Source organism: Callithrix jacchus, chromosome 16 (genome assembly GCF_049354715.1).
Source record: "Callithrix jacchus isolate 240 chromosome 16, calJac240_pri, whole genome shotgun sequence".
Lineage (NCBI taxonomy): Eukaryota > Metazoa > Chordata > Mammalia > Primates > Cebidae > Callithrix > Callithrix jacchus.
In genome coordinates, this window is record NC_133517.1 from 77,821,946 (window position 1) to 77,838,932 (window position 16,987).

The window sequence follows — 16,987 nt, forward strand, 5'->3', positions numbered from 1 at the left end:
ACTGTCTAATTGTGTTTTTGTTGTTGTTTTTTAAATCTTGGTGACTTCATTTGTCTTGCTGTTCTGGCTGAATGCCTTAAAGTGTAATTGAGGTAATGCATTTTCAGCCTTCTAGTGCTCGCAAGATGATATGGCTAAGTAAAAGTCTAGAGAAAAGATTAGACAGAGAAGCATTAAAACATTTAAAGTCAAATACAAAAATCTCAAAAGTCAGAGCTCTTCTCATCAAGTTATTAAAAACTAAGTAAAGAGATGCCTGGATGTTATATTTAGTGTCTGTGTTAGGATTTTCGTTTTAATATTGCTTGAAAATACTCTTTTTCTCCCTCCCCATAGGAATGGAAGATGTCACATGTGACAGAACTGAGTTCTTGAGTAATTACCTAACTAATGTGGATGATATTACTTTAGTGCCTGGAACTCTAGGAAGAATTCGATCCAAATTTAGCAATAATGCTAAATGTAAGTTGATTCTTAAAATATTAAGTGATTAGAGTGGTAATACAATGGAATAGGTGAGGGCTCATTCTCTAAAGCTGAAGTACGCAGGTAAAAATTCTAGCTATGCTACTGCTTAGCTGAATGACCTTGAAAAAGTCATTTAAACTCTAAGCCTCGGTGTTTTCATTTGAAAAATGGGGATGATAAATGCTAGCAGTGATCTGTAGAAATTAATCTTTGCATATTGCTTAGGATGGTTCCTGGCACATGGCAGCATTATATAAATATTAATATAATAATATAAATATATAGCAATATATAAATATTTCTTATTCTTATGTGGAAATTGTACTTAGTTTCAAGCATGTTAATGACCACAAACTTCTGTTTATAAGAGAAGAATTTTTTTTCAATAAGAAGTTCAGGCTGGTCCTTTATAGCTGAAATTAGAGGGTCTGTGTAAGGGTTGGCACAACCACATGTGGCCTGTGAGGGTTCCTCGGAGCCTTGTGGAATGGAGCTCATTCTGTTTGTAAAAGTGATTGGTAGAAGCTAGCAGGAGAAAATATTAAGCCCTTGGGAAGTAGCAGCTGTTCTGAAAGATTAGAAATAAGAAAGAATAATCTTGTCACTTATGTTTACATGTTTAGGTTATGATCTACCACTGATACAAGCTTAATTTGTGGGCTAAGATTTTTAGGTGCTGTCTACCTAGCTTTTGAGAAGTCCATAGTTTTCCTGGGCTTATGCTGTACTTTGAAAAAAAAAAAATTATTTCGAGTTTTTAGCCTTGGGAATAAGAAACCATTGACACCAACCTTACAGCTTTGCAAAATTAAATTTTTCCCTAATTATGTTCCCGAGTCAACACAAATGGAACTGTTCCAAGGTCAGCTCCAGGCAATGTTGTGAAATAAACAAAACATGGGTGTTTCTGCCTTCTCTCCTCCATGACCTTTCCTGTCCCTGTGTCCTCCCTTCCCTGCCCTCGTATAGATTGGATGCAATCATTATGGCACCCCTGGATTTTAGTATTTGCTGTTTAGGGCTAAGCAAAAAAGATTTTCTCTATTTTTAATGGTATTTCTGACATTAGTACATGTAATGGGGAGGTTGGTTTAGTGGAGGAAAAAAAAAAGTTTCTGTGGCCCATGAAATCATAACCATCAATGATGAAAAGTTTTGTACTTTACAAAAACAGTTTCCAATGTGGTTTCATTTTGTGGGAGACAGTAGCATAGGGTGGTGACAGGCACAGATGTCTGGGTTCATATCTCAGCTCTGCTAGGTACTCACCACATGAGTGCCCTGTACCTCTGCTTCCTCGTCTGCACTGTAAGGGTTATTCGGAAGATTAAATAAGCAATTGTGTTTACCTAACGTAGATCAGGGCTTAGCACATAATCAAAGCTATATAAAGGTTGAATATGATGATGATGTCGTACCACTATTTGAGATACACACACACACGTGGACACACACTCACAATTTTATTTAATCCTTTTAATAGCATTGTGTGATAAGTATCATTAAGCCTTTTATAGACTGTAGAAATCAAGGGTCAGAGAGGGGTGAAGGAGCTAGCTTTGAGGATGATGGTTAGTAAGTTGCAGATCTGAGATTTAAACCCAGATTAGCTGAACCACTGCCCTTGCTTCACACAAAATGAGGACTGTTAGCCTGAAAAGACTGAGTACTTCCGAATTGAAGGATTGATGTTCCCAACATGAACTCAGGCATTGGATATGTCCTAGTAATTCTCTGGGACTTACCTGAGTGCATGCTATTGACTTCCCTTTATTTTCAAAGACCGTGAACTTTGTTTCATCCCTTTGAGGAATATGATGTATGAGGCCTGGCTTGCTCAATCAGATTTCTTGGGTGCCGGAATGCCAGCTCCTTCTCCTTCTGAAAACCTATTGGCTTAGTGAGGATTTGAATAGCATTTACTTCCCAGGGTTACTGTGATTGACCAGAGAGAAGATGCCTGCAAAGCTCTTATAGAGAGACAGGCACACAGTATGGAATCTATTTAGGTTATTATTATTACATTATTACTTATTTGCTTTTTAGTAAGGGATGCAATTAAGGTCAATAGAATCCACATTTTAGCTTTAGATTGCTAGTTTTAGAACTAGGATTCTGAAAATAGTCTTTGGAGTCTGTATAGTTATATCCCCAGGCAAGTTTATTCATGTATTTTTAGCAAACATAAACAAACATTCATTAAAAAATCTGTATTGAGTGTCTACTCTGCACAGGCCCAGGGATGCAGCAGCATGTGATACAGATAAGGCCTGCTCTACTGGCATTTATATGCCAGGGAGGGCTGCCTCGTGATAGCTGCTCTGTCTTCTGAACACAGCTTTCCTTTTCTGCTGATTCCGTAATAACATACTGAAGCAAACTTCCTGAAAACAAAGCAAAATCCAAGTAACCTACGATCTCTTTCTCCCCACATTCTGCCCAAAAGGGGAGCATCAGATAATACAATCCTGTCCACAGTTTATACACAGCCATCATTTACATAGTTTTGCTTTTAGTTAGTTCAGAGTATTGAATAAAATCTTTTACTTGCTGCTATTGAAAATAAAGGAGATGCCTGCACGTGTGTGTCTATGGCTGGAGAGGTGCAGCTACCTATATAATTACACCTAGAATATAACTAGGGAAACAAAACTCCCTTTAACAAAAATAACCCAATGGATTAGAAGTTTCATCTTAAAGTGGGTGAAGACTTCTTTCAAAGATCTGCAGATAAATAAGAAGTTACATTAAAAGCCCCAAATGCCCAGTTTAGTTCCTGAGGTCGAACTGCAAATAAACTGTCCCAAGAGGAACCCTTAGGGAGAACTTAAAACAAGAAGCAATTTACCTGGCAGTATTCTGGTGCTATGGAAGGAGGAATTCCCTCCAGAAGAGCAGAGCTGGACCTAGGAGGGAAGTTTACTGTGGGATTTGTTCCACTTGTTTAGCTGCATATCAATGACTGAAATGTTAAATACCCACACACATTTATATATCTTTCAAACAAAACACTACAGTGATAGTCTTCTGTGGGATGGATGAAGAAAGAATTGAGTATCTTGCTTCAAAAATAATTTCTCTTGGTAATGATTGTGATTTCTTTTGAAATCTTTCTCCTCTCTTTGAACAGATGACCCCAAAGCCATTATTGCCAATCTCACAGTAAGTGTTGCAAGTTGTCCCTTCTCTGCCCTCCATAGTCCTCTGCCCCTGGAGCAGCCTCCCTCCTGTGTGTGCCTCCCCCCGGGGGCGGGAGGAACATTTTCCTCACTGCCCTGCCATCCTGTATATTTGTTTCCTTAAGAGCTTTCAAAACTTCTGGCCTGTGGTCAGCTGCAGGCTCCCTAACGGTCTCGGCAATGATACAAAGGGAGAATATTTGATCCTTCCATTAGAACTGAAAAGTATTCATTCATGATTAAACAAATCTTTACTTTCTCTGAACCAGAGCTGCCCACCCACTCTGCTGCATTGTTCCGGATGCTAGTTAGAGACCTCAATAACATAAGAGCATCTAATCAGATAAGCCTGAACCCAGGCACTCCTCCTTGCCCACCGACACCCCACCCCAAACCGCTTAACTTGAAGGAGTCGGGAAAGGCCTTGGAGTGTGAATTGCTTTTAGCGATGGTCTCACCCATCTCTAAAGTTATTTAATCTTTGCATTTATTTGTTTTCAGTGTGCATTATTTGATGGAAATAAATTTCATTTATTCACTAACCTTTTGTTAGGCTTAAAATCTCCTTCAACTTTCTAGAGAGAGAATTTGTAAGAAATTTTTAAAAAGACATTCCATCTAAAGTCTTTTTCCATTTCTATTTCAGTGTAAAAAACCAGATCAGCACTTTAAACCTTACTTGAAACAGCACCTTCCCAAACGTTTACACTATGCCAACAACAGAAGAATTGAGGATATCCATTTATTGGTGGATCGCAGATGGCATGTGGCAAGGTAAGTGGCTTATGGGCTGTTTCTGTTTCTCATTTCCATGACCACCTCTTTGGCAACTGGAAATATTTTATCAGACTTAGTCATCGCTAAAAGAAATATCAGTTGGAAATCTCCCTGTTTCCAAAGATTTTGTGGGCTGCATAAACAATTAGTGCTGAGACAATATATCTCTATGTTCTGGGTCTCGGCATCGTGGTGTCTCTTTGTGGTCTGTCAGTGCATCTGTGTGTGTGTGTGTGTGTGTGTGTGTGTTTCATTTTTTTGAATTTACATTCTAACCTCTATTCTTACTACTTAAGTCAAAAGCATAAATGAGACCTTGCCCTAGCACATTGGGCTGATTTGATCTCAGTTGATGAGACTTCGCTTGCAGCAATATTCATAGCTGACTTTATTTATTTATTTTATTATTATTTTTTTGAGACGAAGTTTTGCTCTTGTTGCCCAGGCTGGAGTGGAATGGCACAATCTTGGCTTATTGCAACCTTTGCCTCCCAGGTTCAAGCAATTCTCTTGCCTCAGCCTCTTGAGTAGTTGGGATTACAAGCATGCACCACCACACCCAGCTAATTTTTTATATTTTTAGTAGAGATGGGGTTTCTACATGTTGATCATGCTGGTCTTGAACTCCTGACCTCAGGTGATCTGCCTGCCTCAGCCCAAATCCCCAAAGTGTTGGGATTATAGGCATGAGCCACCACACCTGGCTTTAGTAGACTTTAGAAAATGTTGTTAATGTTAAAAACTCTGTTATTGTGGGAATTTTTTACATTGCTTTAAATACTACCTATGTTTACCTTCTATTAAACTACAAAAGACTCCAATGTCAAAGAGAAGGTTCCTTGCTTTTGAATGTGGTCTAGGACATGTCTAGAGGCTCTAACCACTTCCAAAGAGTTAATTATTAAGGATTTATCCATTTTCACATAGACCTGGAAGTAGCTGTTTCACAATCACTATTGCCCCAACTTTCTACTTAAGAAAAGTGCTGTGAATTTATCTATCTCAATAATTGAACTCTAGCTAGGTATGAATTTGTGAGCGAGAAGATAATGAGAAAATGTTGGTCATCTAGAAACTTGTATCAGTATGGAACATTTAGAGAGATACATATGACAAATATATAAATATCATACTGTAATTTTCTGGTGTGTACTTAGAGTTAAATATGTGGGATCATGAAGAAAGATGTTTGGAGAACAGGAATTATTGAAATCCTTACAAATTTATAAGAAAAAAAAACAACCCCATCAAGAACTGGGTAAAGGATATGAACAGATACTTCTCAAAAGAAGACATTTATGCAGTCAACAAACATAGGAAAAAAAGCTCAACATCACTGGTCATTAAAGAAATGCAAATCAAAACCACATTGAGATGCCATCTCACACCAGTTAGAATGGTGATCAGTGAAAAATTAGGAGACAACAGATGCTGGAGAGGATATGGAGAAATGGGAAAGCTTTTACACTGTTGGTGAAGTGTAAATTACCTTGACCATTGTGGAAGACAGTGTGGTGATTCCTCAAGGATCTAAAAATAGAAATACCATTTGACCCAATAATCCCATTACTGGGTATACCCAAAGGGTTATAAATTCTAATTATAAAGACACATGTACACATGTTTATTGAAGCACTGTTCACAATAGCAAAGACTTAAACCAACCTAAATGTCCATCAATGATAGACTAGATAAAGAAAATATGACACATATACACCATGGAATACTATGCAGCCACAAAAAGGATGAGTTCATATTCTTTGCAGGGACATGGATAAAACTGGAAACCATCATTCTCAGCAAACTGACACAGAACAGAAAACCAAACACTGCATGTTCTCACTCATAAGTGGGTGTTGAACAACGAGAACATATGGACACAGGGAGGGGAATATCACACACTGGGGCCTGTCAGTGGGTTGTGGAGGCTAGGGGAGGGATAGCAGGGGGTAGGGGGATAGGGGAAGGATAGCATTAGGAAAAATACCTAATGCAGATGATGGGGTGATGGATGCAGCAAACCACCATGGCATGTGCATACCTATGTAAAAATCCTGCACATGTACCCCAGAACTTAAAGTATAATAATAAAAAAAAAGTTGTGGGGAATCCTTATGGAGAATTTACAGGGATGTGACTAAAATTAATTGGCTGAGTATGTTCCCCAAAGGACCTTCTATGTATGGGGCAGCTGGGAAGGGGTCACACTGGTTCAGGTAGTAGGTTCATATAGCAAAAACACGGGAGCTGAGTAGAAGTTAAGGGAAATATGATGTCAGTTGGGCAAATTAGTGTAGCCAAAAACCAGGCATGTTGGTTAACAATGCATCTTTTAGGCCGGGCATGGTGGTTCACATGAGCCTGTCATCCAAGCGCTTTGAAGACCAAGGCGGGTGGATCACCCGAGGTTGCAGGTTTGAGAACAATGCATCTTTTAAATAACTCTTCTTGCGTTGTTGAGGTATTATATGTTGGGATAATATGTCTTATTATCCCAAGTCCTTATTATTCCAAAGGTGGAGACCTGTATGTTAGATTTTTTTGTTTCCCAAAGCACTTTCAGTGCTATGTACCCATAGGTACTTAGGAAATATTTGTATTAAATAAACATGAAAGTTATTTTGGAAAAGGGTCACATGATACTTTTGCAAAAGGTGTCTTCTGTCACAAAAGGAAATGTCAGATGGTCTTGATGTCTAGAGAGCAGTATTTCTGTTTTTTTTTTTTTTATTTCTAAATAGAGATATGATCTAGGTGAGGCCATGCTTTGTTAGATATGTCACGATTACTGTTAAGTTGGCTGCTTAGTTATACTCTAGTTGTATTACATATTGACAGATTTGCATGCAGACATTTTTTTAGAATACAGATCTCTATTCATTGCTTAAACGTATTTATTTTATTTAAAATTTTAAATTATTATGGGTATATAATAGGTGAGACATCACATATTTTTAAAGTGTCTACCATGTCTTGACGCTGAGCCTAGGAAGGAGTACACAGAAGCGAACCAGACGAACATGGCCCTAGAGTTGAGAATCTTACAGTCTCAAAGCTAGTGAAGCACCGAGGTAGGCAGACTATGACTTTTGACAAGTGCCCTGCTTGGTGTAAGCACAAGGTTCAAGGAGGGCTTCGTGACTTCTGTTCACAGGTCCCCATTTATCCTCCAATGACTGTCATAGAAAAGTCACTTGGAGAAATGAATGACGTCCTCTTTTCATCATCACAAGGATGATACCATTAAAATAGAGACAAATAGACTTTCAAAAGCCTCTTAGAGATTCTTTGTACCCTGAAGTTATCTTTTTATCAGAGTAATTTCATGAGAAATCCTAACTGATGATAACATTGTTTTAATTTAGGAAACCTTTGGATGTTTATAAGAAACCATCAGGAAAATGTTTTTTCCAGGGAGACCATGGATTTGATAACAAGGTCAACAGCATGCAGGTATGATGGCAAACTGTGAATTGAAATTGTGTTTTATGATTCTTTGAAAGGATAGGTAACGGTGGTGTGACATAAATAGAGGAAGGGTTCCTACCTAACAATGCTTAACTGTTTTTGTTTTTCTTTTCTCTCGGAAGACTGTTTTTGTAGGTTATGGCCCATCATTTAAGTACAAGACTAAAGTACCTCCATTTGAAAACATTGAACTTTACAATGTCATGTGTGGTAAGTCACTCATTTAATCAAAACTATTGAAACAATCTTTAGTTACTATATGACCTTTCTCAGTGTCAGAGAAAGAAATGAGGTGTCCCTTTTCTGGAATCACCTTCTCTTCTCCAGAAAAACTTGTAATTTGCCCATTGGTTCAAAGACAGAATATTATTCCCTTCTAAGGCTTCTTTGTCTTCCTTCAACAGTTGACTAATAGGGCGTTTTCACGGTGTTGCTGTTGGCAGCCTCTGGCTGGTCTAACATAGCATTACAGTTTGACACCACTGGTCAGAGACCCGATGAAGCAAGAGTTCTGCACAGAGCCCTCTCCCACCTCCATCTCTCGCACTGTAGCCCAGTTAAAATGTTGCCAGCTTGCATCCTGGCCAACTATTTATGTGCTCTTAATTATTTTTCTTCCTTGAGCTTCTAGTTGCTGAATGAGGACAACTTTTCCTATTTAGTAAGGGAGTGCCAGTCTGGTGGTTAGAGGGGGAGTCTGCAAGTCGGGTCTCCTGGGTTCTTTTCCCATCTTGGCTGCTAACTCTCTCCTGTCCTGCTTCTGAGCTCAAGCAAATTACTGAATAAACACTTGGCAACCATTCACTTGCTATGAAATCAGCCTGTTCATTGCTCAGTGCCACTTCAGGGGACGGGGCCAAAGCCTCCTCATGTCCCTACACTTCTGTGGAGTCATTAGAGGGCAGACTTATAGTTACTTAATAACATGGCGTTAAACAGTCCCAGAGATGTGCAGAAAAACAGTGATACTGACACTGATAGTCTTTGGGTTGTAACTACCAGAGATACAGGCAATAGTTAGTCAAAGCCTAGTTCCTTCACTCTTTCTTTCTGGGATTCTATTAAATGGTTAAACAATGAACATGGCTATTTCAGAAAGCAATGGAAAGATATAGTCAGTCCAGAATGGCTCAGGAGGTAATGAGGAAGTGCCTGCCATCTAAATTTGGTTTTGTCCAATTCTGATTTGTGTTCAGAGTTTTCAGATACATAGAAGGTGAAGGGTTTTAAATCTTACCATATCTCATCAAAAATAATGTAAGAAGCACCTGCCTCCTTTTCTTACTTTTCATTAGATCTCCTGGGATTGAAGCCGGCTCCTAACAATGGGACCCATGGAAGTCTGAATCATCTTCTGCGTACTAATACCTTCAGGCCAACGATGCCAGAGGAAGTTACCAGACCCAGTTATCCAGGGATTATGTACCTTCAGTCTGATTTTGACCTCGGCTGCACTTGTGATGATAACATAGAGCCAAAGGTAGAAATAATCTTTATGTTTATCGTGGAGGAGATTGTTGGGTGGCCAACAGTGCTGGCCAGTGGAACTTTCCATGACAATGGACGTGGTCTATAGTAACATTGTTCAAAATGAGAGCAAAATGTGTGACTGGGGAACTAAAATTTTTATTTCATTACTTTATAATTAAAGAGCCCTATGTGGCTTGTGACTACTATATTAAATAGGTAAAGATCATGAAAGACAAAAAGCAGAATTGATGTTGCTATTCTGTGGAGTCCCAGTTCTCAATCAAAATCTTTTTCTGTTTTTTCAACTGTGGGTCACATGTCTATTAGTCATGGTCCCAACAGGAAACAGGTGGCCCATATAGAAGAAGCTTTGAAAGAGAGTTTAGACCAGGCGTGGTGGCTCATGCCTATAATCCCAGCGCTTTGGGTGGCCGAGGCAGGTGGATCACTTGAGGTCAGGAGTTCCAGACCAGCTTGGCCAACATGGCAAAACCTTGTCTTTACTAAAAATACAAAAAAATTAGCTGGGACATGGTGGCTCACACCTCTAATCCCAGCTACTCGGGGCTGAGGCAGGAGAATAGCTTGAACCCGAGAGGCGGAGGTTGCAGTAAGCTGGGATCATGTCACTGTTCTCCGGCTTGGGTGACAGAGCAAGACTTCGTCTTTAAAAAAAAAAAAGAAAGACTTTAAAGGAATTGTTTCAGTCATATTTAACGAGTAATTTACAAAGGCTGGCAGGGTGGATGGAAGTCAATGAGGAGTGGTGAATGGCCCTGGGGTTTGCATGGTACCCTCCAAGGCTTGAAGGGTGAAGGGAGGGAGTAAGTTTCCAGAACATGTAGAGAGAGAGCTGAAGAGGAAGGAACTAACGTATTTGGCCAATGAGTGCAGCTTGTGCATTGCAGCCCAGCAGGGAGCTGCCCTCATCTCCCTCCCCTGTACTTCCTTTCAAATGTTTTCCATTGGTAGAGCCCAACAGGGAGCCACAGTGCAGGTTTGCTGTTTAATGCCATCCCTAGAGGTCATTCTCCCAGGACACAGAGCAGAGTTTGGGAGGGTGCAACAGGGATGCGATGGTGGTGCAGAGACTAATCCCATACACTCTGTTTGGATGGTTTATCTTATTCTTTTTTGAGATGGAGTCTTGCTCTGTTGCCCAGACTGGAATGCAGTGGTGCAATCTCGGCTCACTGCAACCTCTGCCTCCTGAGTTCAAGCGATTCTCCTGCCTCAGCCTCCCAAGTAGCTGGGATTACAGGGGCGTGCCACCACACCTGGCTAATTTTTGTAGTTTTAATAGAGATGGGGTTTCACCATGTTGGCCAGGCTGGTCTTGAACTCCTGCCCTCAGGTGTTCTTCTGCCTTGGCCTCCCAAAGTGCTGGGATTACAGGCATGAGCCACTGTGCCTGGCATTATATATTTATTAAATAATGTGTGAAGTAATCTTTTGCATAGTTTCCTAAAATAACCCGTACTATAGTTTTGCTTGCTATAAAATTTTTCATAAATGCTCTTATAATATATATATATACATATGTGTGTGTGTGTGTGTGCGTGTGTGTGTGTGTGTACCACAATTATTTTATCATTATGATTTTTTGAGACTTAGGTCTAAGTCTCAAAAAATTGAAGTTTTAGCTCACTTATTTTTACAGCTAATACAGTGATTAATATTTAATTGTATAAATATACCAGAAGGACTTTTTTCATTTTCCTACTTGAGAACACTTAGTAATTTGCAAATGTTACCTCTTACAACAATGTTGCCACAGACATTACTGGAAATGTCTTCTGGTCCACATATGCTAGGATATATAGTGAAGGGTAGACTTGCTGACCCATGATGTTTCAGAATTGATTCAGAGTCATTACTTTTTAGCTTTGGTGAAAAGTGATTTCATAATTTGGGAATCCCTTTGTGTGCCTAGAGATTAATCTGAAACATTTAGGCACTGTCCTAATTAACTTACATATATATGCCCAAATAGACATCAGTACTAACATGGGAAATTGGTACCGTGATTATCCACAGTTTTAAGGAAAGGAAACAGATATTGCAGAAGGTGTTTATGAACGTGGAACTGCTACAAGTGGAGCCTACAAGGTCAATTTCAGAGAAAATGGCAATTCCTCAAATGAGTCTATGATATGAATGGAGTTTAGCATTCTCCTTTGAATTTAACAGGGCTCTAAGTAGACAGAAGGGCGTAGGAAGGAAACAGTACTTCTGATTTACTTTCTTTTTCCCTTTACTGGTTTTCACACATGAAGAACAAGTTGGATGAACTCAACAAACGGCTTCATACAAAAGGGTCTACAGAAGGTAAGGGGTTGATGGAAAATAATGAGATAAGGTTTTTCCAGTTTTCAAAAATTGAAGTCATCTTATGTACATTATAGTGTAAACATGATATTTTTAAAAGTTAAAATTAGTATTGCAAAAAAAAATTGGTATTGCATAAAATTGGTGACTTTCATACCTATCTGGCAAAGAGTATTGGTTTATTACATGCACTCGAGATGCCAGCTGTGTAATAGAAAAATTCCAATAGCTTCCCTCACCCCCGCAATAGCTTTTAAGCTCTCTGAAAAATATGCAATCCATTTTGCATCTGATGGGTCATAAGTTAAGGCACCATGGGGCACTCCTCTAAAGGGAATGGTAGTCACAATGATGAATAATAGCAGCTGGTGCCTATATTGAAGCTATCTACTTCAAGAGTCAGTGTATATATTGTGATAGGGAGAGATTCACAGAAGGAATCAAATCAGAACTCCCCCCTCACATGAAGGATCATCTCGAGCCCTAACTCTTATTTTATGTGCAATGATAACAAGCATGTATTAGTGAACTTTTGCAAGCTTTTGATATGACCAAAGGAAAAAAAATCTCAGTGATTTGTACTAAGATGCCTTTCTTGCTTCCATTTCAGTATGCTGGCTATAGGCCAAGGGCAACTTTGCCCCATGTGTATTCTTTATTCTGGAATCCAGGCTGAAGGAGTAGCCTCCATCAGAGACATACCCTGCTCTTGGCAGAGGGAAAAGAGTGGCAGAACTGTGCACTGGGCCTCAATGCTTCTGCTTTTTTTGAGACAGAATCTCACTCTGTCGCCCAGGCTGGAGTGCAGTGGCACGATCTCAGCTCCCTGTAACCTCCACCTTCTGGGTTCAAGTGATTCTCCTGCCTCAGCCTCCTGAGTAGCTGGGACGACAGGTGCGTGCCACCATGCCCAGCTAATTTTTTTGTATTTTTAGTAGAGATGGGGTTTCACCGTGTTAGCCAGGATGGTCTCAATCTCTTGACCTTGTGATCTGCCCACCTTGGCCTCCCTAAGTGCTGGGATTACAGGTGTGAGCCACCATGCCCAGGCTGCTTCTGCTTTTATAAAGCATTTGTCATTCCATTCATAGTTTGCTAGCCAAAGCTAAGCATATGATACCCATGGCATAGGGAAGTCTATTTTTTCCACAGGGACTCTATCCTGCAAGTCATATGGCAATGGGTGGAGGCACTAAATAATTAGGAACAATAACACGATCTACCATGTAAGCTCTTTTTTTCCGATTTTGAAGTTTTGCAAAATTGAAGGAAAACAGAAGGGGAAGGAAAGCCTCCTATACATGTTACTCAAGTAGATGGGATAGCATGTTGAAACAGCCAGGAAATGACTAAAAGTGTATTTAAAACACAGATAGAATTCAAGCATAGCAGCCACAGTCATGCAACAAAGATGAACGTGGTCAAATTCTCCTGAGAGCATCACTTGAGTTATTAGCTTACATATGGTTCTGTTTGTCATATGTGCTCTTTCCAATCTGATTAAGTAGAGCTGAGGAAACCAGTAGAAGATTTGATTTACTTGACTTATTTTTCCTCTTTTAAAGATCTTCATCTGCCTCCTTCTTCCTTTTCTGTGTCTCCACCATCCCACTTCTCCCATTGATCACAGACCACACAGACTCTGGCATAGAACTGAATGAACCTGACTTTGAAGATAGGCCATTGTTGGTGGAAGGCACACAAATCCTTCACAACCTCTGCAAGTGAATTGCAATGTTCGACACCTAACATCTAGTGGACGACAGTGTCATTATAATGAGAACAATTAGAACATTGCCAGAGTCAAAAGATGGGGAGTCTCATGATTCCAATTTTTTCATATATTTAGTCGCCAAGGCAGAGAAATACTACCCAGATGCTTCTCTTCTAAAAGTCACTAATGAAATGAATTATGGTACCTTCTATTAGACTCCCATGTTTTCGCTGATTCAAAGTCTGACTGTTCATGGTACTAAAGCATTTCTGTCTGAGAAAAACATTTCTGCATTTAATTTGTTTTGTCATATGGGGACAAAATTCAGTATAAACAATAACCAAATCAAGGCTTTTAAAGTAGTTTGTAGACCTAAACTTCTATACAGATGTAAAGTTGTACTCTTTTTATTATTAGTTTTTTAAAACACAGATATAAGTAGTTGATATTTTTCAGAATACGTTATGTGCTATACACACGTCACTTGTAACATTCATATGTGGCTGTTTCAGTGTGATATGCTGTAAAATCACTCATACATCCATACAGAATACATGAATAAAAGCTGAACGTACCAATTCAGTATAAACAATAACAGGGTGCCATGGGTCACACCTGTAATCCTAGCACTTTGGGAGGCTGTGGTGGGCATATCACCTAAGGGCAGGAGTTCAAGACCAGCCTGGCCAACATGGTGAAACGCTGTCTGTCCTAAAAAAATACGAAAATTAGCTGGGCAGTAGTGGTGCATGCCTGTAATCCCAGCTACTTGAGAGGCTGGGGCAGGAGAATCACTTGAACCTGGGAGGCAGAGGTTGCAGTGAGCTGAGATTGCACCACTGCACTCCAGCCTGGGTGACAGAGCAAGACTCTGTCTCTAAATAAAAAATAAATAACCTCAAACTTCAGAGCATACAAATAAGAGGCATCAGGGCGATAAGGAGCTATAGTTAGTAAGATCAAATCTTCATTGCTCCGCTCAGAGTAGAACATGAGTGTCTTATTTATGTCACTGAAGTGTCTTTTTATACCACTGAAGCTTAAAGTTTATGTATTTTTGTGGAAACGAATCCTCATGGATTCATTTGGCAAGAATTTGTTGAGTACTGACACTGGGCTGACACTGATTACTCTGAGACAATTGTACCACCGATAGTTTCTAATTCATGGCTTTAAAGTAGTGGCATAAAATGTTAGAGGGGAATGTAGAATAGCCTGAGCTATTCTAAGACTGCTCATGGCCTAGTGGCACCAGCCTTTAATGATACAAGAAAGTCTTCAAAAGTAATTGTCTTATTACGTGCAATGCATTTCCTTGCTTAGATGCTAGCATATGTGTAACCCTCAATGCTCTTCTGTCACTCTCTCTCTGTCTTTGTCTCTTGGGCTTTGTCTCCTTTTGGGCTCTATGTCAGTCATTTCTTCAGCGGCAAAGTAATGTTTCCTTGGTCTGCATTCTTTCAGGCCTTATAAAGATTCCTGTGCCATAAATTTGGCCTCCCATTTGAAATATTCAATGTCTGCCCTACTAGAGGAGAACCTTGTGAATGTAAACCACCATGTGTGTGAGCACACCTGTGTTATGCTCAGGGGAATTACTTCCCCTTTCTAGGTACCTTTGAATGCGTATCAAGGCTTTTAAAGTAGTTTGTAGACCTAAACTTCTATACAGATGTAAAGTTATACTCTTTTTATTATTAGTTTTTTAAAACACAGATATAAGTAGTTGATATTTTTCAGAATACGTTATGTGCTATACACACGTCACTTGTAACATTCATATGTGGCTGTTTCAGTGTGATATGCTGTAAAATCACTCATACATTCGTACAGAATACATGAGTAAAAACTGAATGTACCAGTAGTGAAACCACCACAGGGATATCTGTGATAAACAAGAGGTATATTAAGTTAATCTTGGGCAATATTTTGCTGTATATATTTAAACTGTTATGGAATAAAATCCTTTACTAAAATAAAGAGTAAGAAAAATGTAATCTCATGAATGACCATCTTAACTGTTTACTAAGCTTTAATATTTCTAGATATGTGGTAGACTCCAGATCTTAACTGCATGCCTGGTGTTGTTTCTGGATCTCAAATACCTAATGTCTTGGCAGACTTTCCATGCAATGATAACTCATTTCCTTGTGGTGTTGAGTCAATGGATGAATGAATGAATGAAAAGAAAAATTTAAAAAATATCTCGTAGTAAGCAATTTTGGCAGTATAGTCAAGTATCATTTTCACTGTAAGAATAATTGTACCATTTATTTTCACCTTAGTCTTTTCTCTGTTGGTATTGCTATAAAAACGTTGCACATTTTCTTAGGTTAGCACTCACCATCATCTTTGTGAAAAAGGAGTTAGAAATCATTTTAACACCGATGTGTGGTTGGCTCCTTATCATACACAATGAGAAGTTAGTTTGGATAGAAAAATGATTTAAACATGGCCTGGCATGGTGGCTCATGCCGGTAATTCCAGCACTTTGGGAGGCCGAGGCGGGTTGATCACCTGAGGTCAGGAGTTCAAAACCAGCCTGACCAACATGGTGAAACACCATCTCTACTAAAAATACAAAAATGAGCTGGGCTTCATGGCATCCACCTGTAATTCCAGCTACTAAGGAGACTGAGGCAGGAGAATCACTTGAACCCGGGAGGTAGAGGTTGCAGTGAGCCAAGATTGCACCATTGCACTCCAGCTTGGGCAACAAGAGCAAAACTCTGTCTCAAAAAAAAAAAGGAAGGAAAGAAAAAGTACTTAAACACTAGTAATTCTTGTTAACTTTAAAGCAGAGTCTTGAATATGGCTACAGAGAGAGCATCATCTTTAGGTCTTGTCAATTCTGGAATGTTTCTCATTTGTGTAATTTCTTTGGAGATATCAGTTGTTCTAGAGAAAGAAGGAGATATACTCACTCCTGTTTCTAAATGTTTGTATCTGTGTGTGTATCTTTGTGTTTTGGGGAATACTTGGAAGAAATCAATACATAGTAATTGTTTATAGTAGAATTCAAGATGGATTTGATGGTAGATTGAAGTTTACCAACTTTTACCTAGTAATATTCTTTGCCAGGATTGGGTTGGGGCACATACCCTATACTAAACAATACAGCTGCAACTGCTACAACTACAGCTACTTTGGGTCAAGACTAGACAAGGCACTTTACATATTTTGCCTGAAAACAGTGCAACATTCCAGGGAGATACTGAGCTTTCGGAGTTACAGAGTACCAGAGCTATAAAGAGCTGAGATTAGATTTGAACTCAGTTTTATATGACACTGAAGCCCATGTGCTTCCATCTGAAAATGCTGCTTATTCTGAGTGGGAACAAAAGGAATATGTCAAAAGGAAATTTTGTTTTTCATGTACATTTTATGACCTGAGTAGAGAGACTTTTTGCTCAATGACAAAAAAAAATTGGTATATCAATGTTTGGAAGTTGTTTCTGAAATACTAGATGCTTTGATATAAACTACTGTCCTCATTAGCTTCTCAGTAGGCATTACTCAGGCAGGGCTCACACCTGGGAGTGGTTGGATCTTCATTCCCATTTGCCCTCCATAAGATAACCCA

At 39.3% G+C, this 16,987-nt stretch overlaps 1 protein-coding gene across 4 annotated transcripts in view; it reads left to right on the forward strand.

Annotated features, from left to right (window-relative positions):
- Positions 1 to 16,987, forward strand: part of ENPP2 (ectonucleotide pyrophosphatase/phosphodiesterase 2) — a 115,365-nt gene that overhangs the window by 81,771 nt on the left and 16,607 nt on the right. For all 4 annotated transcript variants that reach the window (XM_008983321.5, XM_002807644.7, XM_035277555.3 and 1 more), the window contains exons 13-19: positions 337 to 462; positions 3,599 to 3,630; positions 4,294 to 4,421; positions 7,790 to 7,877; positions 8,015 to 8,102; positions 9,188 to 9,372; positions 11,639 to 11,690. In XM_008983321.5, the coding sequence (XP_008981569.1) occupies positions 337 to 462; positions 3,599 to 3,630; positions 4,294 to 4,421; positions 7,790 to 7,877; positions 8,015 to 8,102; positions 9,188 to 9,372; positions 11,639 to 11,690 (699 nt within the window). The remainder of the gene's footprint in view (positions 1 to 336; positions 463 to 3,598; positions 3,631 to 4,293; positions 4,422 to 7,789; positions 7,878 to 8,014; positions 8,103 to 9,187; positions 9,373 to 11,638; positions 11,691 to 16,987) is intronic.